Below are 25,871 nucleotides of genomic sequence, written 5' to 3'. Positions count from 1 at the left end.
TGCATGGCATTCCGGAGAATATTGTGTCCGATAGAGGTTCCCAGTTTGTTTCTAGGTTTTGGCGGGCCTATTGTGCTAGGCTGGGCATTGATTTGTCTTTTTCTTCCGCATTTCATCCTCAGACAAATGGCCAGACCGAGAGAACTAATCAGACTTTGGAAACTTATTTGAGATGCTTTGTGTCTGCTGATCAGGATGATTGGGTGGCTTTCTTGCCATTGGCCGAGTTTGCCCTTAATAATTGGGCTAGTTCTGCTACCTTGGTTTCGCCTTTTTTTTGTAATTTTGGTTTTCATCCTCGTTTTTCTTCAGGGCAGGTTGAGCCTTCTGATTGTCCTGGTGTGGATTCTGTGGTTGACAGGCTGCAGCAGATTTGGGCTCATGTGGTGGACAATTTGGTGTTGTCTCAGGAGGAGGCTCAGCATTTTGCTAACCGTCGTCGGTGTGTTGGTTCCCGGCTTCGGGTTGGGGATTTGGTCTGGTTGTCTTCCCGTCATGTTCCTATGAAGGTGTCTTCCCCTAAGTTCAAGCCTTGGTTTATTGGTCCTTATAGGATTTCTGAGATTATCAATCCAGTGTCTTTTTGTTTGGCCCTTCCAGCCTCTTTTTCCATCCATAATGTGTTCCATAGATCTTTGTTGCGGAAGTATGTGGTGCCCGTTGTTCCCTCTGTTGATCCTCCGGCCCCGGTGTTGATTGATGGGGAGTTGGAGTATGTGGTTGAGAAGATTTTGGATTCTCGTTTTTCAAGGTGGAAGCTTCAGTATCTGGTCAAATGGAAGGGTTATGGCCAGGAGGATAATTCTTGGGTTGTTGCCTCCGATGTTCATGCTGACGATTTGGTTCGTGCCTTTCATTTGGCTCGTCCTGATCGGCCTGGGGGCTCTGGTGAGGGTCGGTGACCCCTCCTCAAGGGGGGGTACTGTTGTGAATTCTGCTCTTGGGCTCCCTCCGGTGGTTATGAGTGGTAGTGCTGCTGTCTTTGGATCGCAGCATTTATCAGGCGTATCCATTTTTTGCAATTCGGGCTGGGCTATTTAGTCCTGCTTTATCCTTTAGTCAGTGCCAGTTGTCCATTGTTTTTAGAGGATTCACATCCATACCTGGTCTCTCCTGCTTTGCTGTTCATTTCAACTAAGATAAGTTCTGGCTTTGTTTTTGCTGTCCACCTGCTGTGGACCTTATAGTTCTGTGCATTTTCATGTTTTGTCTTGTCCAGCTTTGTCTGTGAAGGATTTTTTGCAGCCAAGCTGTGTCTCTGGAGATGCAGATATACCCTCCATGTCTTTAGTCAGATGTGGTGATTTGTATTTTCTGTGGTGGATATTTTCTAGTGTTTTAATACTGACCGCATAGTACTCTGTCCTATTCTTTCTTTTTAGCTAGAATGGCCTCCTATGCTAAATCCTGATTTCATATCTGCGTATGTTATTTCCCTCTCCTCTCACAGTCAATTTGTGGGGGGCTGTCTATCCTTTGGGGGATTTTCTCTGAGGCAAGATAGTTTTCCCATTTCTGTCTTTAGGGGAAGTTAGTTCTTAGGCTGTGTTGAGGGGTCTAGGGAGTGTTAGGTACTCCCCACGGCTGCTTCTAGTTGCGCTGCTAAGTTCAGGGTTTGCGGTCAGTACAGGTACCACCTTCTCCAGAGTACGTCTCATGCTGCTCCTAGGCCACCAGATCATAACACATTATATGGGGCAAATATCTGTATGGAGCATCTTATGGGGCCATGTGCAGCATTATATGGGACAAATATCTGTATGTGGCAATGTGCAGCATTATATGGGGCAATTACAGTTAGGGCCAGAAATATTTGGACAGTGACACAAGTTTTGTTATTTTAGCTGTTTACAAAAACATGTTCAGAAATACAATTATATATATAATATGGGCTGAAAGTGCACACTCCCAGCTGCAATATGATAGTTTCCACATCCAAATCGGAGAAAGGGTTTAGGAATCATAGCTCTGTAATGCATAGCGTCCTCTTTTTCAAGGGACCAAAAGTAATTGGACAATGGACTCTAAGGGCTGCAATTAACTCTGAAGGCGTCTCCCTCGTTAACCTGTAATCAATGAAGTAGTTAAAAGGTCAGGGGTGGATTCCAGGTGTGTGGTTTTGCATTTGGAAGCTGTTGCTGTGAGCAGACAACATGCGGTCAAAGGAACTCTCAATTGAGGTGAAGCAGAACATCCTGAGGCTGAAAAAAAAGAAAAAATCCATCAGAGAGATAGCAGTCATGCTTGGAGTAGCAAAATCAACAGATGGGTACATTCTGAGAAAAAAGGAATTGACTGGTGAGCTTGGGAACTCAAAAAGGCCTGGGCGTCCACGGATGACAACAGTGGTGGATGATCGCCGCATACTTAATTTGGTGAAGAAGAACCCGTTCACAACATCAACTGAAGTCCAGAACACTCTCAGTGAAGTAGGTGTATCTGTCTCTAAGTCAACAGTAAAGAGAAGACTCCATGACAGTAAATACAAAGGGTTCACATCTAGATGCAAACCATTCATCAATACCAAAAATAGACAGGCCAGAGTTAAATTTGCAGAAAAACACCTCAAGAAGCCAGCTCAGTTCTGGAAAAGTATTCTATGGACAGATGAGACAAAGATCAACCTGTACCAGAATGATGGGAAGAAAAAAGTTTGGAGAAGAAAGGGAACGGCACATGATCCAAGGCACACCACATCCTCTGTAAAACATGGTGGAGGCAACGTGATGGCATGGGCATGCATGGCTTTCAATGGCACTGGGTCACTTGTGGTTATTGATGACATAAGAGCAGACAAGAGTAGCCGGATGAATTCTGAAGTGTACCGGGATATACTTTCAGCCCAGATTCAGCCAAATGCTGCAAAGTTGATTGGACGGCGCTTCATAGTACAGATGGACAATGACCCCAAGCATACAGCCAAAGCTACCCAGGAGTTCATGAGTGCCAAAAAGTGGCACATTCTGCAATGGCCAAGTCAATCTCCAGATCTAAACCCAATTGAGCATGCATTTCACTTGCTGAAATCCAGACTTAAGACGGAAAGACCCACAAACAAGCAAGACCTGAAGGCTGCGGCTGTAAAGGCCTGGCAAAGCATTAAGAAGGAGGAAACCCAGCGTTTGGTGATGTCCATGGGTTCCAGACTTAAGGCAGTGATTGCCTCCAGAGGATTTGCAACAAAATATTGAAAATAAAAATATTTTGTTTGGGTTATGTTTATTTGTCCAATTACTTTTGACCTCCTAAAATGTGGAGTGTTTGTAAAGAAATGTGTACAATTCCTACATTTTCTATCAGATATTTTTGTTCAACCCTTCAAATTAAACGTTACAATCTGCACTTGAATTCTGTTGTAGAGGTTTCATTTCAAATCCAATGTGGTGGCATGCAGAGCCCAACTCGCGAAAATTGTGTCACTGTCCAAATATTTCTGGCCCTAACTGTATCTGTATGGAGAATCTTATGGGGCCATATGCAGCATTATATGGGGCAAATATCTCTATGGAGCATCTCATAGGGCCATAATCCATATTTTTGCAGCATTGTATGGGGCAAATGTCTGTATGGAGCATCTTATGGGGTCATAATCAACATTTGTGCAGCATTATATGTGGCATATTTTGATATGGGGCCCATGATAAACTGTATGGAGCATTATATGGTGCGTATTTTGTATGGAGCATCTTATCAGGCTCATGATTCAATATGGATATTCAAAAACACAACCTACTGATGTCTCAATTAATTTTACTTTTATAGGAATCTATTTTTATTTTTCAAATTTACCTGTAGGTGCTGCATTTTCCACCCTAGGCTTATACTCGAGTCATTACGTTTTCCCAGTTTTTTGTGGCAAACATCACACAGAGCACAGAAGAAAGGTATATAAAATGCACATCATGCATAGCTGACAATTCTAAGAAGGTACAAGATATGTATAGCAAAAATGAATATAGTCTGAAATGCTAGGATATATGACTAGAAAAAATTATAAGGGTGACAGTATAATAATGAATAGTATGTGATATATACCCCAAATGAGAAAAAAAAGTAAAGTGTGAGCATAGTGCTTATATAAATAGGTCACTTAACTAAAGAAAAAAACATACATCATAGCAATATCATTCATCATTTCTAGTACAAATAACAGTTATCAGGAAGTCATTTTAAAGGGGTTGTCCAGTCCAAATCGATAAGTCTGCAGTCACTCTGTGTGAATGCAGACTTATGAATCCCACCAGTGCACACTCTGTGCACTGCAGGGATTTGCAGTTTCTGACCAGGGACCAGAGGCTATGTATGCGTTATACATACTCCCGGCTAGTGGGTGCAGCCTCACTCTCTATACACTTAAAGGAGCGAGGCAGCAACCTCTACTCGGCCACGCCCACTGCGTGGTGTCACTAGACGGGCGGCCTCGCTGAAAACAAATGTATGGAGCGAGGCCATGCCCATTAGACATGCCCTGGCTGGGAGTATGTATAACTCATACATACCCTGCAGTCCCTGGTCAGAAAACGGTCCCACTAGTGAACACATGGCAAAAAACTGTTTCGAATCATACCACTGAAAAAAAAGTGGAATAAAATGTGATCAAATTATAGAATGTAAATAAAAAGGGTATCGTTAAAAATGGCTTCTTGTCCTGCAAAAAGCAAGCCATCATATAATGCAAAAATAAAAAAGCTATAGTTCTCAGAATAAACTCAAAAGGCAATTCTTGTATTGCTGGTTTTTGTTCATTCTGCCTCCCAAAAATCTAAATAGAAAGCGATCAAAAAATGCTATGTGACCGGAAATGGTACCAATAAAACCGTCAACTTGTCCAGCAAAAAACAAGCACTCACTTGACTCTGTCAGCAGAACTATAGAAAAATTATAGCTCTCAAAATATGGCAATGCAAAAACTTTGTTTTGCAAAAAAAGTGTCTTTTAGTGTGTGACAGCAGCCAAACATAAAAAAATGATAAATTTAGTAACATAAAAAACAATATATCTGGTATCTGCAATTACACCTACCCGAATAATAAAGTAATCTAATCACTTATACCACACGAGGAATGGTGTAAAAAATAAATAAAACAATTTCTTCAACTGCCGTTAATTTGTTGGTTCTGCCTCACCAAGATCGCAGTAACTCTTGACTCACATTTATTCTGCACTGTACACTGAAATTGCTTACACCAGGATTCAGTGTAAATTTCTGAAATACGTGATTCAGACAGAACCCCTGGTGGAAGATTCCCTGCAATAAGTCAGATGGAGACACCATGGATGCCGTGACCTATGATTCAGTGTTGTCCATCTTTTTAAGCATGCATAAAAGCAAGGCCAGACGGAGTACAAAGTACCTGTTACCTCATTATAGAGAATGGATCTCTCACGGGTTTTATCTGAATCACATAATTCGGAGATTTAGATGGAAACCCTGATGTAAGTGCTCACCATACAGAGCAGGATAAATGTGATCCCAAATATTGGGTAAAATGTTCCCAATAAAAGTTTCAACTCAATCCACAAAAAAACAAGTCCCCACTCAGGTCCATCATCTGTCAATGAAAATATAGGGGGTTTCTATGTTACTAGCAGCACAAAGGCTGTAGAAAAGCGCTACGGCTTCTCGCCCCCAAAAGAAATCCAGCTAATTTTGCGCTCCCAAATCCAAATACCCTCATCCCTTCTGAGCCCCACAGTGGGCCCAAACTGCAGTCAACATCCACATTTTGCATTTCTGTAGAGTTAAGAGCCCGCTTAACTTACTGATGCCATGTCTTCAGAAGCATGACCTGGGCACAATGTTTGGTACTACTATGTGTGGGCAGTACAACGTCTAGGTACTACAGTAGCAGATTTGCATTTTTCACTTGGAAACATTCACTGCTACTTGTTTCTGGCAAGCACCCATGGAGTCAAATTCGTCTCTGCACCTGTAGATAAATTCCATGAGAAGTATAATTTCCAAAATGGGCTCACTTGATTCTGCTCTTCTGGCTCTTTGGGGCTCTGTATATAAAGTCCGCAAATTATTCAACAATAATGTGTTCTCCAAGAGTCAAACAGCGCTCGTTCTGTTCCGATTCACGCTGTGTGGCTAAGCAGTACAGTACAGCCACATATGGGGTATTGCCACATTCAGCAGAAATTGTGTGACATATTTTGGTGCGATTTTTACCCATTTTCCTGTGTGACAATGAAAAATCTGAAACTAAAACATTTCTGTAATAAAAATGTAATTATTTTTTCTTCACTGCCCACTGGTAAAAAATTCTGTGACCCACCTGTGGTGTCAATATCATAACTGCACCCTTAGATAAATTAATTGAGAGATTTAATTTGTAAAATTAAGTCACTTTTGAGTGTTTCTGCTGTTCTGGGACCTTATGGGCTCTGCCAATGTGACATGGCCCCTTCAAACCATTCCAGAAAAATGTGCACTACGATATGGTGCTCCTTTCATTTTGAGCTTTGCACTGTGCCTCAAAAGTAGTTTTCCACTATCTATTCCAGCCAATTTTGTACTCCTAAATGGCACTCCTTACTTTCTGAGTATTCCTCTGAATATGGGGTATTGGTATACTCAGGAGAGGAATTTGGAGCTAAATGAACATTTTTGTGGGAAAAATGTAAATGTTCATTTATTCCTTCCACGTTGCTGTAATTTCTGTGAAGAACCTTAAAGGGAACCCGTCACCCCCCAAATAGAAGGTGAGCTAAGCCCACTGGCATCAGGGGCTTATCTACAGCATACTGGAATGCTGTAGATAAGCCCCTGATGTATCCTGAAAGATGAGAAAAAGAGGTTATATTATGCTCACCCAGAGGCGTTCCCTATGCAGTCTGGTCCGATGGGTGTCCTGGTCCGGTCCAGCTCCTCCCATCTTATTACGATGACGTCCTCTTCTTGTCTTCACACTGCGGCTCCGGAAAGGTCAGAGAGGCCCGGCGACTGCGCACTGCAGTACTTTGCTTTGCCCTCAACAGGGCAGACAAATACGCCTGCGCTGTAGTCACGGCGTGAAGACAAGAATAGGACGTGATCGTAAGAAGATGGGAGGCCCCGGACCGGACGCCGATCGGATCGGACCGCCCGCCCAGGTGAGTATAATCTAACCTCTTTTTCTCATCTTTCAGGCTACATCGGGGGCTTATCTACAGCATTTCAGAATGCTGTAGATAAGCTCCTGATGCCGGTGGGCTTAGCTCACCTTCGATTTTGGGGGTGACAGGTTCCCTTTAAAGATTAATAAACTTCTTAAATGTAGTTTTGAGCAGTTTGAGTGGTGCAGTTTTTAAAATGGTGTCACTTTTGGCTATTTTCTGTCATATATGCCCCTCAACAGGGTCCCTAGAAAAATGGTTTTGTAAATTTTGTTGAAAAAATGAGAAATTGCTGATAAAATTTCAACCTTTCTAACAAAAAAATATGTTTACAAAATGATGCTTATGTAAAGTAGACATGTGGTAAATGTTATGTATAAATTATTTTATACAGCATGTCTATCTGGTTTAAGGACATAAAAATAAAAAATTTGAAAACTGTGAAATTTTGAAAACTTTTGCCAAAATAGAAACAAAAAAATTCTACCTAAATTTACCACTAGCAAAAAGTACAATGTATCACAAAAAAAACAATATTTGAATCATTGGGATTTGGTAAAGAGTTCCAGAGTTATTCCCACAGAAAGTGACATTAGTCAGAATTGTAAAATTTGGCCTGGTCAGGAAGGTGAAAACAGGCTTTGGGTGGAAGAAGTTAATTAAATGTTTTGAAATAATATTAACATTATAACATTGAATGGTAATACTAGATTAAAGTCATATTTCTGATTCTAATCCCTGTTTTTTTATTTAGTTTTTTGCAAGTGTGAAACTTCATAGAAATACTCAAATATTAATAATTAAGAAAGAACATGTTATATGCTTTATTTTTGTTATTTAAAGTTATACTCCCCAACTGCTAGACACTTTTTTTTACCATCCAGTACCAAATAATTATTCTATTTTAAAAAATTTCACAAGTAACCAAACCAAATTTCAAGCAGTAGCAGAGATATCTGATAGGGCAAACGTAATCAAAAACGTAATGTGACCCTCACAATCAAGATTACCAGCAACACTTAGGAGACCATTGGTATCGTTTCAACATATATGCATGTACATACCTTGGCTCATGATAGTTAAGGTAAGAAAAATGCTCTAGAAGTTTCCAAGTAATGCCATTGTCATGTGAGTAGTGGAGTAAAACACCTTCTCCTGGCTTATTGGGCGCCTTGCATGTACTTAAAACAGATTTACTTCCAATCCGTAAAGTAAACTGCAGAAATCTGTGGATAAAATTCTTAAACACTTTAATCTTGGAAAAGGCATTTCATGCTTTTTTTCTAAGATGCTTGTATTAGAAAATGGATAATATAGGAATATGTTTTCTATTGTCAATGCTCGTGTTATTTTACCAATATGCACTCACAGCATGGTAAGTTCTTATATTGTACCTCAGTGTGCTGCCAATTTAATTTTCACTGAAACAGAAGGTGCATAAAAGTGGCATTATACAGTGTAATGTGGAGTTCCAAAGTAAAGGGACTCCATGTGTCATAGTATAGCATCAATGAATAGGACTTGAGATATAACCCTTAAACTACTTTCACACATCAGGCTTTTTGTTTCAGGCACAATCCGGCAACTTTTGAAAAAAACAAATCTATTTTTTTTTACGCCGGAACCGCTTTTTTCACATAGAGTTGTATTAGCGCCGGATTGTGCCTGATATCCATGCGCATTAAAGACGACCGGATCCAGCGCATCAGTTTTTTGCAATTTCTGTCGGATCCGTTTTTTTAAACATTGGCCGGATTTAGCCTGAAACAAAAAGCCTGATGTGTGAAAGTAGCCTTAAAGGGAATATGTCAGCAGTTTATTGCTATGTAATCTGAGAACAGCATTTTATAGTGGAAGAGACCCTGATTCCACAGATGTGTCATATACAGTATTATGCTGTGTTTTATCAGCAGGAGATAATCGCCAGAGGACTAGGTGTCTTGTGCCTCATGGTCCAACCACACCACCGCCACTGATTAGAGGCTTTCAGAGAAGAGAAAACTGTTATTCTATCACAACTGCTGAATCCAGTAAACTAATAGCTGGAATTAGATTTATGTGCCTAAGATTATTATTATTACATCATGCTTCTTTGAAATTACTAAGGAAAACCTGCTAATGCATTCCCTTTAACTTTTAAGCTATGTGCCCACGTTCAGGAAAGTGTGCAGAACTTTCTGAGCAAATCCGGACTACTTTCGCAGGAAATCAGCACGTGTATTTTTCTGGCGTTTTTTTTTTTTTGCAGACTTTTCACTTTTTTTCGGAGCTTCCAATGCAATAATATAGCGGGAAATCCACGAAAAATCCACGCAACATGTGCACAAAAATTGCGGTATGCACTAAAAATGATGGGATGCTTAATGTAAGCGCTTTTTAAGCGTTTTTGCAGCGGAAAATCACCGAGAAAACGCAAACAAAACGCAAAAATCCGGAACGTTTGCACATAGCCTTACAGCATTACTTATAAAATTAGTCAAAAATTTCCAGTGTGGTCTAATGGAAGTATAAAATTGTTTACAATTTTGTGAAAATATGAAGTCTTCCATGTAAGGCTATATTCCCATCTTCCATACAAAAAGGCAGATAGTATATCACAGCATGCAATGATGTTTTTCTGTTAAAATGACATACATTATGACATACTTTGTATCACATTGCTCAATAACAAATGTTCTAAAAAACAATAACCTGTCAATTTTTGTTAGATGAGAGAAATATTCTACCTGCATGAGTCCTACGGGTGCTTTACCAGAACAAAGCATTAAGATACAAACATTTGATTTCCTTTATTTATTCTTTTTTTTTTAAGAACTAAGGCTAAGCAGTTTTAATGGATATGTAGCTCTCCTACTAACTCACCTGGACTGCGAGCTATCGAGAAAGGTAGTAATGAGCTGCCTTCTCCCATCCTTGTTAAAAATCAAAGCTTTGCCACTAGCAAGAACACCACAGCCAAAACTAACTTCAGCACCACGGATAGAGTAGAAATTGTGGTAAGAAGAAAGCCTGGAACTGGTGAAGCTTTCTGAAATAAACATTGGGAAAGTCTGTGAAGCCATTTCACAAGCTGGTCCTGAAAAACCAGGCTCACACCTGTAATATAAAAAATGCTAAGTTAAAGCCTAGATGTAGCTACATGATATTGACACTTTATTTAATGTAGGATATTAAACATATTAATACTGGAAATCAGAAAGTACTGGTGGGGGATAAATATTGACTTTACTACACAATTTATAAAAAAAAAAAAAAAGAAAAGTCAACATGTTTGATACATGTACACAGAGGCTACAAGTAGATGACACATAGTTTAATTTCTCATATATTTAAAATGCTATAGAAACATTATTACCAAGAAATATTAGACCAAAATCAGCTTAAACTCAAAGTATCCACAAATAGTGAGGAACCACATATGACAGATATATGCTTTAACTCAGATGACAAGGATGATTACACAATAAAGAACACAGCAAAAATCAATAGGGTGAAATCTCATCACTTCAAGACAAAGTGTCATGTGGGAGGTCTGACCTAGACGGCAGTAATAAGTGCATCGAGCAGCAGATGAGGTATTTTCAAGATATATGTGACACTCACTTGCAACCAGTTCTTGTACATTGTCCTCGACCCGAGCAGAATTTCAGACAAGATGGTCCAATATAAACTGTAACAGAAATTTTATTTACTCATCAATTGATTTGTGGTTACAAAACTGTATACTCTGATTACAGCCAGGAGAGTGCTGATAATAAATCCATGATATGAATAAAAAAGAACACATTTTTCAGGGGCACTGTAACACAGCACCCGTAAATATCTGCTTGCTATACTGCTGACCTTTCTAGAGCCTTAAATCACTGGTGATCTGGGACATTTATCTATACTGTCATGATGTTTTTAAACAATACAAAATAACATGTTCAATAAATCCTTATAAAGTATACTTGAAGGCCCCTGGCAAATAATTGAAACTATAAATTATACACAGGACTTTGAATACATTTCTATTTGTTACAATATATAGAAAAATAAAAACAATTAAAATTATACAAAAATAATCATACATTTAACTTTGAAAACAATAATGAACTTGAAAGAGCCTTATAAAATCCTGACATCCAGCACCATCATTACTGTTTTAAGGCTCGTTCAGCATATTATACTTATGTGTGTTGTTCCTGTTAAAATTGGATAGCACATAGGCAGCACACTGATCAATGTTAGTGAAAAGGATTGTTGGGATGACCGTTTCTTCACATGGACCGAGTGTCTATGTAAAAAAAGAAATCGTCAAATACACTTGTCCCTTCCGCATTTCAGATGAGACTCACCTATACAAGTCTATGTGTGTTTTATGTGTTTTAAAATATATATATATATATATATATTTTTTTTTTTTGCATTGGTAATTGTTTTTCATCATGTATATTTTAAACTGTTGATGTATAAATATGAATGCTATATGGATGTCATAAGGATATAAAAACAGACATACATATGACACATAGATGGAATACACATGAAACTGGATTATTTTTTATACACTCGTCTGAACCTGGCCTCAATCAAAGTTCTACGGGGCTGATTCCTCAAGGCTTTTACACCAGATAACTGACTGATGTAAAAGGTTTGAAAAATTGCTAAATGTTTGTGCATGAAGGAAATGTACAAAAATATTGTGACTTGTGACATTTTCACATCAGTTTCAAATGAGCTGGGTAGGAGGATGGGGTGTGGCCACATCAGCCTATCAAATTAATAAAAAAAGACAAGGGTTTCTATGTCCTAAAATGTCACTCCAGTCACTGACCGGAGTAAAATATCTGGCGCTGCGCATGAAGGCCCATGCTACCCAGAAGAGGCGCCAAATTCCGGCCTGTTAACAAATTTAGTTCCTACTAATCTAGCAAGAGTCAAGCAAGACAGGTGTCACATGAGCGTGCGCTACTTTATTCTTAATGAATCGGTCCATAATTGTTTTATTTTGCCATAACAGTAGTCTCACATTGTCTTTTTGACAGCCTAGCCTGACAAATTGAGGAGCCATCACACCCCTGACTTAAACATCCAGATTTTAGACACTAAAAGGGATAACATGTCAGCAGGATTTTGCTTGGTAAACTACAGGTATTGTCAGGTTGGCAGTGTTAAACTGACTAAAATGACACCTGGGGTGAAGAAATCAGTCTTGTGGTTTCATGTGTAATCAGTGTTAGAAGTTTTCAGTTAATTATATGCCTGTGCTCGGGGATGGGACTGTAGACAGAGTCTTTATTTTCCAGCTCTAGGCCAGAGAAACCAGGAACAGATCTGCCCACAGGCCCTCCCCAAAAGCACAAACAGTCTGTCCCTCTCTTTGTCTTAATGATGAGGAACATGTTGGTGCTTCTAGATGGGCCTGAGGACAGGTCTTTCCTTTTTTTCTCTGGCTTAGAGCAGGAAGATAAGACTCTGTCTACAGTCCTGCCCATGAGCATGGGCATATCATTAACTAAAAACTTCTAAAATTCATTACACAAGAACTACAAGACGTATTTCTTCACCCCAGGTATCATTTTAATCAGTTTAACACTGCCAATCTGACAATGCCAGTAGTTTACTTAGCCAAATCCTGCTGACAGGTTTGCTTTAAACACAAATAGTTTCAATAATGCAGTTTTTATCCCTAAAACTAGAATATAAATCCACCCATGTGCATAAAACAGTGATTAAATAAATATTCAGATAATAGCATAGCTAACAAACTGCACAGATACATGGCTGTTTGTGTGTCAAAAGAGCTGATGGCTTTTATTGAATTCACACACCACCTCCGTAATCAGCAGCTCAGCTGGCGGCATGATATCAGAAGCCAGCAACAGACACATTGCTGCTTTACCTCCTGTTACATTCCCCTCATAAACTACTAAAGTATTAAACCATGTGTTGCAAGAGAAATTATTAGAATTTTGCCGTCTGTTGTGAGGGTATTTTTAGGTTAACTATTGTGTACACCATCTATGTTCTGAACAGCAAACCATTAATACTATACATGCTAGACAGCACTTGCTGTATTATTTTTATTTTTAGTTTAATAAATGACCTAATATCAAGTAAAAAAAAAATCATTACAGGATATAAAGCGCATGCTAAGCTTTTTATAAAACTTGATAATAATAATAATAATCGCAATCTATCATCAGTGGGGTATTGTTATCTAAGTTTTGATTAAGAATATTAATACTAACTGTTATCAAGTGCCCACATGTTCCCAACAACAGGTCCGTTCTGCCTCCATCGAACTCGTGTATTCCTAGTAAGTGCTGCATTTGGGAGCGGGGTTGTAATCCTATTCCACCTAAGTAATATAAATATCTAGATTAACATTAGATAAAATACTGACTTAAAATCATGGCTTGTATAATCTTATCATTAAACTATAGTATAGTTCACAATCACAGATAGCTTTGAGTTTTAATGAGTAATCATCATTTTAATTTTTTGTTCATTACTCAATATTACACGGGAAAATAAGTCATAGATCTTATCAGATAAATCTGTGTATTCCTTGTCGTATACTGATATTTTCTATATTGAGGTTTTATTCAATTCACTGGGTAAAATCTGTCTTTAGTTTAAATAGATTTTCTCATTAATGAGACAGTCACTTTTCATTAAGTTTTATGTAGAAGGGAGGGAGACAGGCTCGGACTGGCCCATAGGGGAGCAGGGGAATTCCTGGTGGGCCCCTGTGCAGACACGGGCCCCAACCCCAATATATGGTTAGTACTTGTGGCATAATTCACATGATTTACTCTGTACAGAAAAAAAGCATCTCATCATTCACTAACCAAGCTGCCCAGTTTATTATATAGAGATATAGGTACATTTTTGAACGAGGGTAGTGAGATATTTGTATGCAGGTGAAAAGTGGGCCCTCCAAAGTCATTGTTACTGGTGGGCCTTTGGCACTCCAGTCCGATACTGGAGAGAGACAGATAGAGTGAGACAAAGACATTCTGCTGCAAGTTCACCTGAAACAACAGTTACATTTTAAAGTGTAATTGTGATTTCAGAAGAACTTGCAGCAGAATGTCTGTGTCTGCATCTAGCTCCTCTCTCCTCCTTTTCTCTAAATATATTATTATAATAATCTTATGAGCTGAAATTCCATCCCCTACCTCAGTACTTGAAAATCTGTATTCACCGAAATCAGATTTTTACAGATTTTAATAGTGAACTGAAAATGAAAGATCAATCCAGGAATAAAAAGAAGAGAATTTCACTGATAGTATATATTACAAAGTTATTTATTTTCCCATATACTATTGGTTTATGAAGTAAAAACTAAAAGGATGGTTATTCTTTAAGTCCAGAGACAAAACACAAGTTAAACTAGTGGTTTGATAACCGACGGTAGAGACATAAAATGCAATCTGATAGGACACCAAGTGTGCATGTGTACAGACATCATTACATGAGAGAACCAACTCAGGGATCTGCACAACATAAAGTATGTCTGGCTACAGTGATCTGATCGCTAATATCTGAATAGTGCTGTTTGCAATTTTTTTCTTAAAATCTGAAGTCTCAAGTTCCGTCTTACCCACTGTAGTTGTCCGATGAATATATGGTACTGTGTGGCAGATGAGGTCCTGCACAAAGCTCAGGCAGACATTCAGAATGCAATAAAGACCAGGTCCTGCCATGATTGGTTGAAAATTCCAGGCTAACACTATTGACATTTAAAAGAAAAAAGTTAATATAGTTTCTTACAAGAAAATTTCAAAATGTATACTCAAATAAAAGAAAAGTTGGTCAGCCAGATCTTTCACCAAATTTGTGTGATATCAAGTGTACTATAAATTACCTGATGGATCATTAAATTAAAACATAAATATTACTGTAGGGTATTGTTTTTCCAAATACTCAGTTTACATGTTATAATCTTGGTCTATTGAGATAATAAGGTTATTCCACGGTTCCCTATTGAAATTGCTACTCCAAAATATTGCTTAATATATCTATCTATAGACCGGAAAATAATATTTGACCTATTTTTTTTAATAAATTAGGTACTTTTAATACTTTACAAGTAGATAATAGAAATCTTAACATGATTCATAGTCACAAGACTAAATGCATAGAAATATTATGTTACATACTGTTGTGTTTCATTGGCTCAATTATATACACAGTTAGCTGGATTAAAAACTGACAGAATGGGTTGTGTAAATGTGTGCTTTGCACGGCTGCAGATTACAGAGAGGTTTTAATGAACAGCAGTATTATTACGCTTTAAATTCTAGAAACTGAAATGGATTACTGACATCCAGCTAAGTCTATGTATAAATGAGAATGTGACAGTATTGTAAAGTAGAATACATGTCCCATGGGTAAGGATTAAGCTAAATTTTAAAACACGTGGTACTGTACACATATAATTCAAATCCCTGGAGAACATAAAAAGCAGATAAATGATTCCCAAACGTAGAAAAAAAAAAAACAGCTGTAAATGTATGTCGAGGGAAGATAGCAATTAACTTGTAGTGCTGTACATTAATGACAATGTGAACATTGTGCAAACACAGTTGCTGTGCCTTTGCCAATCGCGCCGCCCTGTGGCTATGCCGTTTTTCCAATATAGGCTGTTAACATTTGCACTGCCAAAGCTAACAAGGAACATGGTATAACAAGAGAGGGAGAGACTGTTTTAAACTAGAAAGCTGTGGCTGACATTATTGAAAAAAAAAATACATGTATTAAATACAAGTAATAACATAAAAGTACATACATTACAAATATAATTGTGTGTGTTCAGAGAACTATTAAATTGGTATCTATTTTTAATTTTGAAATTTACCAGTAGCTGCTGCATTTCCCACCCTAGGCTTATACTCGAGTCAATACGTTTTCCCAGTTTTTTGTGGCAACATTAGGGGTCTCGGCTTATACTCGGGTTGGCTTATACTCGAGTATATACGGTAATCAGCAAATTGCTAAATTGAGACAACGCCTTTAAATAATCAACAGGAATTAAGCTAGTCCATCAGGAGTATTCATTCACACATGGTTCGCAAAAAGTAGGTTTTTGATTTCTCAAAGGCATTCTATTTTTTCGGTTTACCTGTTTCCGGGCTGATGTGATCCACATCCAAGATTTATAGAGAACTGTATCATGTGGGATTCAGTAGCAGGCAAAACAGGAAGCAAGTGGAAAAAGTCCACAGCCCAAACATTTAAGTTGTCTCCTCGATGACTGATTTGCTTCAGGCAAAATTTAGTGGCTGGAGTCTGCAGTTCGGGGCTAATAATTGAAGAAACTAAAGAAGGCACCTTAAAAAAATAAATATTTTTAAATGTTATTCAAAGTAAGCGACACCAAAAATTAAATTAATGTGGACTTGACACAAGCTAAAAAAGGGTACTGGTTAAGAATTAGGTATTACAGACTCTGCTGTTATAATAAGTACTTTCTCAGCAAAGCTTCTCTTCTAGTCTCAAGTCGGACATACATATTAAATTACTGTTGGCTGAATGATGTTTGTATGGCCCACAGTCCTCTCAGCCAGCTCTCTCCTGCACGGCAGCATTCATTTGGCTAAGTGCTCTTTTGTGCTCTATGAGCTAGCCATCGCCGGGAGAACAAAGTGATCAGAAGTCCGAAATGGAACATGCCCATTCTACACCTTCCCAGATGCTAAGTTGTCTGATGCCCCCATACACATTTGAGTATCAGCTAAATCTGTTATCAGCAGGTGCACCGACATTAGTCTAATATGTATGTAGGGCTTTACTTAACCCTTTCCCGACCTGTGACGCCACGTAGGCATCATGAAAAATGGTGCCTTCCCGACCTGTGATGCCACATAGGTGTCATGGCGGGATCGCATTCCTGCGGGTCGGGTGACCAGGGTCACTGAAATGGCACCTGACCTGCAGGTACGTGAGGACCTTTAGTTGATCCCAGGGGGGTGGCTTTGCCACCCTTGGCTACGATCACTCTGGTGACTTCTGTGTCACCCCCCAGATCTGACTGGAACTAGCGTCCTTGTGACGCTATCTCTCCAATCAGATGTGGAGGGGTGGAGTGAACTATGGCTGCCCTCGCTCTTCAGCCTCATCCCATCCATGGAAGCTGAAGTGTGAGGTCCCTGCCTGCTGCCCTGCCGCCGCCTCTGCCACTGACAGATGACCATCATCTGCCACCGCTACTGTTGCCGCCTCCGATCACCCCGCTGCCATCCGGTATTTGCTCCCCTCTGCTGCCCTCCACTCCCCCGCCATCCGATTACACTCCCCAACCTCCGCTCTCTCCCCCCGCCCCAGTGGTCACCCCCCTCCCTTGGTGATCACCCCCCTGCCCCGGTGATCACCCCCCACCCCAGTGATCACCCACCAGCCGGTGCCTTGCTTCTGCCAGCGCCCTGCTGCTGCCAGTGATCGCCCCCTGCTGCTGCAGGTGATCGCCCCCTGCCCCAGTGATCACCCCTCTGCCTTGGTGATCACCCCCCTCCCCGGTGATTTCCCCCCACCCCAGTGATCACCCCTCTGCCCCAGTGATCACCCCCTGCCCCAGTGATCACCCCCCACCCCAGTGATCACCCCCCTGCTGTCAGCTCCTGCATCTCTGCAGCCCCCTCCTGCCCCCCTGTGCCTGACAGCCCCTTCCTGCCCCCCAGTGCCTGACAGCCCCCTCCTGCCCCCGCACCTGACAGCCCCCTAGTGCCCTCACACCTGTCAGCCCCCTCCTGCAGTAGAAAGTTTCACCAAACACTCTCACATACACGCGCACATTATAATAAAGTTTTGCTTTTTTACACACGCACACACACACCACACACAATGCCCCGCTCGTCCCGCTCATCCCAGTGACAAAGGGTGTACTCAGCTGAGAAGGAATATGCCATTATTGCCTCCAAAGCTGATAGTGAGGAAGAGGACCCCATTTTTCTCTATTCCTATGACTCTTCCTCCTCCAGCGACAGACTCGCCACCATGAAGATGTCGCAAGACAAGAAATCATCCGGAGGCTGGAGGAAGACCCACAGCCAAGTGTGAGCAACCTCCAACCTAGTGCTAGTCACACCCAACCTAGCACTAGTGCCCCCTTCTGGACCTCCGTCCCAGAAAAATTTGTTCCACGGATTCCTGATTTCATTCCCCAATCAGGAATCCAGTTTGAGACTGCCAACTTCAGGGAAATAGACTTTTTCAAAGTCTACTTCTATGAGTCAATTGTCAGTCTTATGGTGGAGCAAACTAACTTGTACACCCTGCAATTTTTGGCTGAAAACCCCAATTCATCATTTTCTACTTCGAGTCCCGTTGACTCAGTAGAAATGATCAAATATTGGGGACTGGTCCTTCACATGGGGATTGTGAAGAAACCAGAAATTCACCAATACTGGAGTACTGATATTTTATATCAAACTCGAACATTTGGCATGGTTATGTTTCGCAAACATTTTGAGGTGATTCATAAGTTTCTCCATCTTAAGGACAATACTGACATCTTTCCCCATGATGACCCGAATTTTGATAGACTGTTCAAAATTTGGCGGCTCATCGAACACTTCAGCAACAAGTTTGCTGAAGTGTACAGTCTTCAAAGGGAAATTTGTGTGGATGAATTCCTCAGCCACTTCAAAGGGAAGCTTCAATTCTGTCAGTACCTGCCCAGTAAGAGGGTGAGGTATGGGATAAAACTCTATAAGCTGTGTGAGAGTACCTCAGGGTTCACTCACAGCTTTAGAGTTTACCAAGGGAAAGATAGTAGGATCCAGCCCCCAGAATGCCCAATGCTCTGAGGGTGAGTGGGAAAATAGTGTGGGATTTGGTCCACCCACAGCTTGATAAAGGTTACCATCTGTATGTTGATAACTCTTATACAAGAATCCCACTCTTTCAATCCCTCTCTACCAGAGCTACTGCAGCTTGTTGTACTGTGTGCAGAAACCAGAGGGGTCTCCCTTTGTCGCTAATTGAGCAGCCTCTCCCAAACGGTGAGAGCCAAGCCCAATGTAGCGGCAACATGGTTGTGGTCAAGTTCAAAGACAAAAGAGACGTCTTTTTCTTGACAACAATCCACCACGGCCACCACCGTTAAAGGTACCCCAGCACAGGTCCACAAACCAGATTGTGCCCTGGGGTACAACAAACACATGGGGGAGTTGATCTTTCTGATCAAGTCCTCCAGCCCTATAGTGCCATGCGGAAGGCGAAGGTGTGGTATAAAAAACTGGATGTGCACATAGTACAAATGGCACTGTATGACGCATACGTGCTATCACGATGTGCAGGCCAGACCAACAACACCTTCCTTCAGTTCCAGGAGGCGGTGATAAAGGGTCTGATGTTTGGAGATGAGGAAGGAGAGGGCCTCAGCACCCCTGGAACTCAAGTTTCCCATATGGTACCAGGGCAACATTTTCCCGTGAGGGGAGAGCAAAAAAAAGTGCCAGGTATGCTATAAAAGGGGGATAACAAAGGAAACTCATTTCCAATGTGAAAGGTGTCCTGTCAAACCTGGACTATGTTTGAATGAATGCTTCAGAATTCATCACATGTCCGTGGACTAAACACATCCTGACATTCCCCTACAGAACTCACCCACACCAGCCTGACATACACCACACACACACCAAACTGATGTACACTAAACCACACACACCAACCTGACGTACACTACGCCACACCAACCACCAACCTGACATACACTACATCAGGTTGGTGTGTGGTGTGGTATAGTGTATGTCAGATTGGTGTGTGTGTTGTAGTGTACGTCAGGTTGTTGTGTGTGCATGTGTGTGGTGTATACTACATCACACATATCAACCTGACATACACTTCACCACACACACCAACCTGACATACACTACACTATACCACACCGCACACCAACCTGACATACACTACACTACACCACACACCAACCCGACATAGTGTGTCAGGTTGGTGTGTGGTGTCGTGTAGTCAGGATGGTGTGTGTGGCATAATGTACGTCAGGTTGATGTGTGGTGTAGTGTACATGTGATGTAGTACACGTCAGGTTGGTGTACATGTGGTGTAGTATACACCACACGTACACTATACCATACACCAACCTGACATACAGTATGTCAGGTTGATGTGTGGTGTGGTATAGTGTACGTCAGGCTGGTGTGTGTGTTGCAGTGTACGTCAGGTTGTTGTGTGTGTACCTGATGTACACTACACCACACACACCAACCTAACGTGTACTACACTACACACACCTACCTGACATACACTATACCACACACCAACCTGACATACACTACATACTTTCCATACGCGACATGGTGTCCGCTAACGATTGGAGCTAATTTTCCATTCAAAAAGTCAAATGGCGCTCCTGCCCTTCCGAGCCCTGCCGTGCGCCCAAACAGTGGATTATGACCACATATGAGGTATCGGTGTACTCAGGAGAAATTGCACAACAAATTTTAGGATCCATTTCATCCTGTTACCCATGTGAAAATGAAAAAATTGAGGCTAAAAGAAATTTTTCGTGGAAAAAAAAAGTACTTTTTCATTTTTACGGATCAATTTGTGAAGCACCTGGGGGTTAAAAGTGCTCTATGCATCTAGATAAGTTCCTTAGGGGGTCTAGTTTCCAAAATGGGGTTATTTGTGGGAGAACTCCAATGTTTAGGCACACAGGGGCTCTCTATACGCGACATGGTGTCCGCTAACAATTAGAGCTAATTTTCCATTCAAAAAGTCAAATGGCGCTCCTTCCCTTCCAAGCCCTGCGCCCAAACAGTGGTTTATGACCACATATGAGGTATTGGTGTACTCAAGAGAAATTTACTAACAAATTTTAGGGTCCATTTTATCCTGTTGCCCATGTGAAAATGAAAAAATTGAGGCTAAAAGAATATTTATATTGGAAAAATTAAAATGTCCATTTTTTCCTTCCATGTTGCTTTAGTTCCTGTGAAGCACCTGAAAGGTTAATAATCTTCTTGAATGTAGTTTTGAGTAGCTTGAGGGGTGCAGTTTTTGGAATGGTGTCCCTTTGGGGTGTTTTCTGTCATGTAGGCCCCTCAAAGGGACTTCAAATGTGATGTGGTCACTAAAAATAATGGTTTTGTACATTTTGCTGGAAAAATGAGAAATTGCAGATAAACCATTATAACTTCATAACAATTTTTTTTCCCCCAAAATTATGCTCATGCAAAGTAGACATGTGGGAAATGTTATTTATTAACTATTTTGTGTCACATAATTCCCTGGTTTAACAGAATAAAAATTCAAAATTTGAAAATTGCGAAATTTTCGCCAAATTTATGATTTTTTTCACAAATAAACGCAAAAATTATCGACCTAAATTTACCACTAACATGAAGCCCAATATGTCACGAAAAAACAATCTCAGAATCGCTAGGATCTATTGAGTGTTCCTGAGTTATTACCTCATAAAGGGACACTGGTCAGAATTGCAAAAAATGGCCAGGTCATTAAAGGGAACCTGTCACCCCCCCAGGGCCTAATAAGGTAAAAGAGCCACCTTCTTCAGCACTAAGGCTGCATTCTGTGAAGGTGGCTCTTATGTTTTTGATCCCTAATAAAGCTGAAATATTCACTTTTATAAGAGGAGGAGGCGGCGCCTGGTGGGATGATGGATGGTTGTGAGGCGGCTGAGTCAGGGGGAGAAAACGTACCCCCCGGACTCAATAAAGGTATGGCGTGCAATTTATAAAAGTGAATATTTCAGTATTATTAGGGATCAAAAACATAAGAGCCACCTTCACAGAATGCAGCCTTAGTGCTGCAGAAGGTGGCTCTTTTACCTTAATAGGCCCTGGGGGGTGACAGGTTCCCTTTAAGGTCAAAATAGGCTGGGTCATGAAGGGGTTTGGTCTTATTTCAGATTTACCTTATAGGAAGAATATGAGAGTGTATCCATTACAATATGTTCTTTTCTACCATCAACCTGTGCATATAGGACAACATCATTTTCATGGGATTCTCCTGGGTTACAGAGTCCACCTAAATATGATCATACATAAATAAAAAAAAAAATTGTAATTGAAAACATGTATCACCAAAATAACCGTTAAAAGTGAAAAGTAATGGAGAGTATTTGCACAAGCTAACTATCATACATTTTGAGTAAATTAACCCCTTTATCACCTTGTGTATTTCCGTTTTTTTTTTTTTTTTGTGCTCCATTTCCTCCCAGAGCCATAACTTTTAATTTTCCATCAATATGGCCATGTGAGTGCTTGTTTTTTGCGGGATGAGTTGTACTTCTGGAAAACACCATTGGTTTTACCATATAGTGTACTGCAAAATGGGAAAAAAAATTCCAAGAGCGGTAAAATTGCAAAAAAGTACAATTCCACAATAGTTTTTTTTTCACCATGTTCCCTAAATGCTAAAAATGGCCTGCCATTATGATTCTCCAGGTCATTATGAGTTCGTAGATACCAAACATGTCTAGGTTCTTTTTCATTTAAGTGGTGAAAAAAATCCAATGTTTGTACCATTTTTATTGATACCATTTTGGGGTAGATACGATGTTTTAATCACCCGTTCTTGCATTTTATTACAATGTTTAGGCGACCAAAAAACATAATTCTGGCATTTTTATTATTTTTTTCTAGTTACACCATTTACCTATCAGATTAATAATTTTTAGGGTATGTGCACACGTTGCAGGTTTGTCTGCAGAATTTTCTGCACAGAATCTGCATCTCTTGCCAGAAAAACGCACATAAAAATCCACATGGATTTGATGCATTTTTGATGCATTCTTGATGCAGATTTTCATGTTTTTTTCATGCGGATTTGTATGCGTTTTTCAAAGCTAAATAAAGATCTATTATTGAACAAAAAAAAAAAAGAATTGTGATGTCGTTTCTTGTCCAACCTCTTCATTTACATACTCCATTGAACAATGTTTACACACAGAAAGATAGATATGTGATAGATAGATAGATAGATAGATAGATAGATAGATAGATAGATAGATAGATAGATAGATATGTGATAGATAGATCAACAGAGTGGACAATTTATATGGATACACCTAAGTAAAATGGGAATGGTTGGTGATATCAACTTCCTGTTTGTGGCACATTAGTACTGTATATGGGAGGGGAAAGACTTTTCAAAATGGGTGGTGTTAGGAGTCGAGTTTCCTCTGCTGCACAGGGGGAATCTCGATCCGTCTCCGCTGCGGTCTCCCATTCTCCTCCGGCCGCAGTGGAGTCTGCTCAGCGGGGACGTCGCTCCCAGTGTCTTGCTCGCTCTCACTCTGTACAGAGAGTTACTGCTGCTTCTTCAGCTCCTGCCATTAAAGTCAGTGCTGGTCAGCGGCGAGCGGACTTCCCTGGGACTAAGTCCTTGTTTGCGCACACTGAGCATGCCCAGGGCAAGATCTCCCGTTGGAGATCGAGGGTCATGTGCTCAGGCTCTGCAGCACATTCTATTGGACCTCTTGGCAGGTCTTGGAAGGGCAAAGTTTCTGTGGCCACTTCCTGTGCTGCAACTATATAAACTGCGCATGACCGCACGGCCATGCGCTAGTGTACAATTGAATACGTGTGTTTGTTGTGAGTGCAAGTCGTTCATTAAATACCCCTACCCTATTGTATGACTGTTCGCGTATGGAGTATGGCTGCTATCTAGCGCCCGACAAATCACTCAACGTGTCACACACGTATCAGTGTCTATTGCTGTGACCGCCAGTGCGGCACCACGCGCCAGTAGTGCGCTTCCTGACCCACGTCTGGGTGCTTAGTGGTGCCTGCCAGCACGGCACAGTTCGCACTTCGGTGCTCTAATTATAAGAGTTGCCTAACACACCCTGTTGCGGTGTTGTGTCAGCAAGTGGTCTAATCGGACTTCAATCCTAGTTGGGGTTAAGTTCGCTGACTGCTTTCTCGCCTTCTATGTGCGGTACCGCGATCCTGTGACGCAACAGGATCGCTTCCTTCACGTTGGGTGAAGTTTAACCCACGCGAGTATACTTACGAATACTGCCATATAGTCCGTCATTACTCAGCAACAGGTTCCATCTCTGCACGGTGGACCCCGGGCTACGAACGCACTGTACACTATCAGTCTTATTATTTGGTGCGTTCCGCTAGCCCTAACATTACACTAGCGCCAGGGTCTGGCTAGTGATGACGGACAAACAACAATCCCTGCGGTATATACAGCAGCTGGAGGGTAGGTTGGCGGCTCTCGAGAGTGCAACCTCAGCTGTGGATGTTACCGCAGTTGCTGTACAGGCTGCCAGCGTGGCTGCAGCAACTTTGTCCATTGCCACCCCTGTTCCGACATTTTCTCGCCTCCCGCTGCCAGAAAAATTTTCTGGTAATAGCAAATTTTGTAGGGGATTCGTGAGTCAGTGCTCTATTCATCTCGAGCTTCTGGCTGCACGTTTCCCCACAGAGCGGGCTAAGGTGGGATTTATTGTGTCTCTATTGTCGGACAGGGCGTTGGAATGGGCTACGCCGCTGTGGGAGCGTGGCGATCATGTGGTGCAGAGTGCTCCTCTGTTTTTGAGCACTTTAAAACAGGTCTTTTTAGGACCTCAAGTCACCCATGACACTGCGCTCCAACTGCTGGCATTAACTCAGGGTGAGTCCTTGGTCAGTCATTTTGCCGTCCAATTCCGCACTTTAGCATCTGAGCTGGAATGGTCGGATAAAGCTCTTATCCCCATATTTTGGAGGGGCTTGGCTGACCATGTAAAGGACGCTCTGGCCACTAGGGAGATTCCTGCCACACTGGAGGAGTTAATAACAGTCTCCACTCGAATTGACCTCCGTTTTAACGAGCGGAGGTTAGAGCGAGCCCAGTGTAAGCAGAGGTTTCGGCTGGCTCCTACTTTCGCCAAACCTCTGGAATCTCCGGTCCTGGTTCCTGAGTCACATGAGGCCAGGGAAGTGTCACAAGCGGGACCTAAGTCCCGGACCGCTTGTGCACTCAGGGTCTGTCATGTTTGCCAGCAGTCTGGACATTTAGCCACCAGATGTCCTCAGCGGTCGAGGAAACGTCAGCGTCTAGTGGTCGTAGGTGGAGGTACACTAGACACGGCGACGTTTGCCTCTAAATTGTCCTTTAAGGGGACAATTACTTTAGGCTCATTCTCCCACTCGGTAGAGCTCTGCGTGGATTCTGGGGCGGAGGGCAATTTTATGTCTTCTGCCTTCGCCCAACGCCACGCAATATCTCTGGTTATGCTAGCTCAACCTGTAATGGTACGAGTGGTGAATGGGTCGACTCTGCCCTCACAGATAACTCACCAGACCATCCCTTTTACTCTGTCCATGTCGCCATCTCATCAGGAGATTATTTCTCTGCTCGTCATTCCAGAGGGAATTGATGAGGTCCTGTTGGGAATACCTTGGCTACGGTACCACTCTCCTCATATCGAGTGGTCCTCAGGCAGAATTCTGGGATGGGGTGAATCTTGTGGGGGTAGGTGTCAGAGGGAGTGCGTTCAGGTAGCTACAACTGAGGTACCCGCAGATCTTTCCTCTCTCCCCAAGCAGTATTGGTCGTATGCAGACGTATTCTCCAAAAAGGCGGCGGAGACCCTTCCGCCCCATCGCCCCTATGACTGTCCTATTGACCTCTTGCCTGGTGCTGAGCCTCCCCGGGGTCGAGTCTATCCGCTATCTCTCCCGGAGACGGAGGCAATGTCACAGTACATCCAGGAAAATCTGGCAAGAGGGTTCATCAGGAAGTCAGTGTCACCTGCTGGGGCAGGGTTCTTCTTCGTGCAGAAGAAGAGTGGGGAATTG

The 25,871-nt window shown here is 41.4% G+C and overlaps 1 protein-coding gene across 4 annotated transcripts in view; it reads right to left on the bottom strand.

The window, feature by feature from the left end:
• RELN (reelin) overlaps positions 1-25,871 on the bottom strand; it is a 1,116,896-nt gene that overhangs the window by 322,362 nt on the left and 768,663 nt on the right. For all 4 annotated transcript variants that reach the window (XM_069765109.1, XM_069765110.1, XM_069765107.1 and 1 more), the window contains exons 13-19: positions 21,989-22,101; positions 16,214-16,422; positions 14,693-14,821; positions 13,335-13,444; positions 10,705-10,771; positions 9,964-10,197; positions 8,166-8,327 (exon numbers count right to left, since the gene is read on the bottom strand). In XM_069765109.1, coding sequence (XP_069621210.1) covers positions 8,166-8,327; positions 9,964-10,197; positions 10,705-10,771; positions 13,335-13,444; positions 14,693-14,821; positions 16,214-16,422; positions 21,989-22,101 — 1,024 coding nt within the window. The remainder of the gene's footprint in view (positions 1-8,165; positions 8,328-9,963; positions 10,198-10,704; positions 10,772-13,334; positions 13,445-14,692; positions 14,822-16,213; positions 16,423-21,988; positions 22,102-25,871) is intronic.

The sequence above is a fragment of the Ranitomeya imitator genome, chromosome 4 (assembly GCF_032444005.1).
Source record: "Ranitomeya imitator isolate aRanImi1 chromosome 4, aRanImi1.pri, whole genome shotgun sequence".
Lineage (NCBI taxonomy): Eukaryota > Metazoa > Chordata > Amphibia > Anura > Dendrobatidae > Ranitomeya > Ranitomeya imitator.
This window is presented reverse-complemented; position numbering and strand designations above follow the sequence as displayed.